This window comes from Rhagoletis zephyria, unplaced genomic scaffold (assembly GCF_001687245.7).
Source record: "Rhagoletis zephyria isolate East Lansing unplaced genomic scaffold, Rhagoletis_zephyria_1.1 Rzeph_scaffold_58617, whole genome shotgun sequence".
Classification (NCBI taxonomy): domain Eukaryota; kingdom Metazoa; phylum Arthropoda; class Insecta; order Diptera; family Tephritidae; genus Rhagoletis; species Rhagoletis zephyria.
Genome location: NW_016215669.1, coordinates 1 through 1,086, shown reverse-complemented (window position 1 = coordinate 1,086; position 1,086 = coordinate 1). Strand labels below are relative to the sequence as shown.

At 60.5% G+C, this 1,086-nt stretch overlaps 1 protein-coding gene across 1 annotated transcript; it reads left to right on the top strand.

Moving 5' to 3' along the window:
• Positions 1-135: 135 nt before the first annotated feature.
• LOC108356403 (uncharacterized) lies at positions 136-572 on the top strand (the record flags this gene model as incomplete). Its single annotated transcript, XM_017607514.1, has 1 exon — positions 136-572. A coding segment is annotated over exon 1 (437 nt), but the record flags the coding sequence as incomplete, so codon positions are not given.
• Positions 573-1,086: the final 514 nt, after the last annotated feature.

The following is a 1,086-nucleotide window of genomic DNA, read 5'->3' as shown; positions in this document are numbered from 1 at the left end:
CAGCAGCAGCAGCAGCAGAAGTAGTGGCAGAAGTAGTGAGCAGCAGCAGTGGCCTCTCCACTCGTCGAATCCACCGCCGTCGCCGCTGTCGTCGTCGCCGTTGCCGTCGTCGCCGTCGCCGCCGCCGCATCGACGATGGAGAATCAGCAGCAGCAGAATCGCCCGGATCCGGAAGAGGACCAGGACCAGGACCAGGACCTGGAGGAGGAGGAGGACCCCGAAGAGTGGATGTCAACGGGACGGGGGTCGCCCTCGCCGTCGGTCNTGTCAACGGGACGGGGGTCGCCCTCGCCGTCGGTCACTTCTGATTCCTGTTCTGCTTCAGCAGCCGCCGCCGTCTCTTCACCACCTTCTTCAGCACTGATTCCAAAAACTTCTTCTTCTTCTGATCTCAGCAACACAATCACCGCCACAACAACAACAGCAACCACAACGCTGCGTTCTACTGACTCCTGCTCCTCGCCCTCGACGATGACAACACTGCTCCTCGACAGTCTGGAGCAGTTTGGAGAGGATGCCAAGGACCATGTCGGCGACGATGACACCGCCGACGAGGACGACGACGACGACGAGTACGTCGACGCCGAGGAGGGGCTGCTTGTCGTCAACAACGAAAACAGCAACAACCCTACCATCGCCGCTGGTCCACTGGTCGACCCGGCCACCTTCCTCCTGGAGGCGGTCTTCCGCCAGATCCTCCTTCTCAACCGCCGGAGTCTGACCTTCCTGATGGGCCTGCGAGCCGTCAGTCGAACCTGGGCCACACTGGTCTTCGCCGCCCTCAACTCGCAGCTCAACCTGACGCTGTTTGCCCCGGGCGGCAGTGACAGCCTCAAGTCGTACGTCCGCTCGCTGGTGGCCGTCAACCTTCTCGGTGATCCCTTCTATCGGGTAAGAGCAGCTGTTTTCCCAAATCGAACCCTCTGTTTACTAAACAACCTTCTTCTTCTTCCTTTTCTCATCCCTAGCTCTCTGAGGTTGAATGTGAAGAGCTGCTGGGTCGTCGGCCGTCAAAGCACCGGTCGCGCACTGACAATGTCCTTCGCTGCCGGCGATACCGAAGCGTCAGCAGCGGAGGTGCCTTTG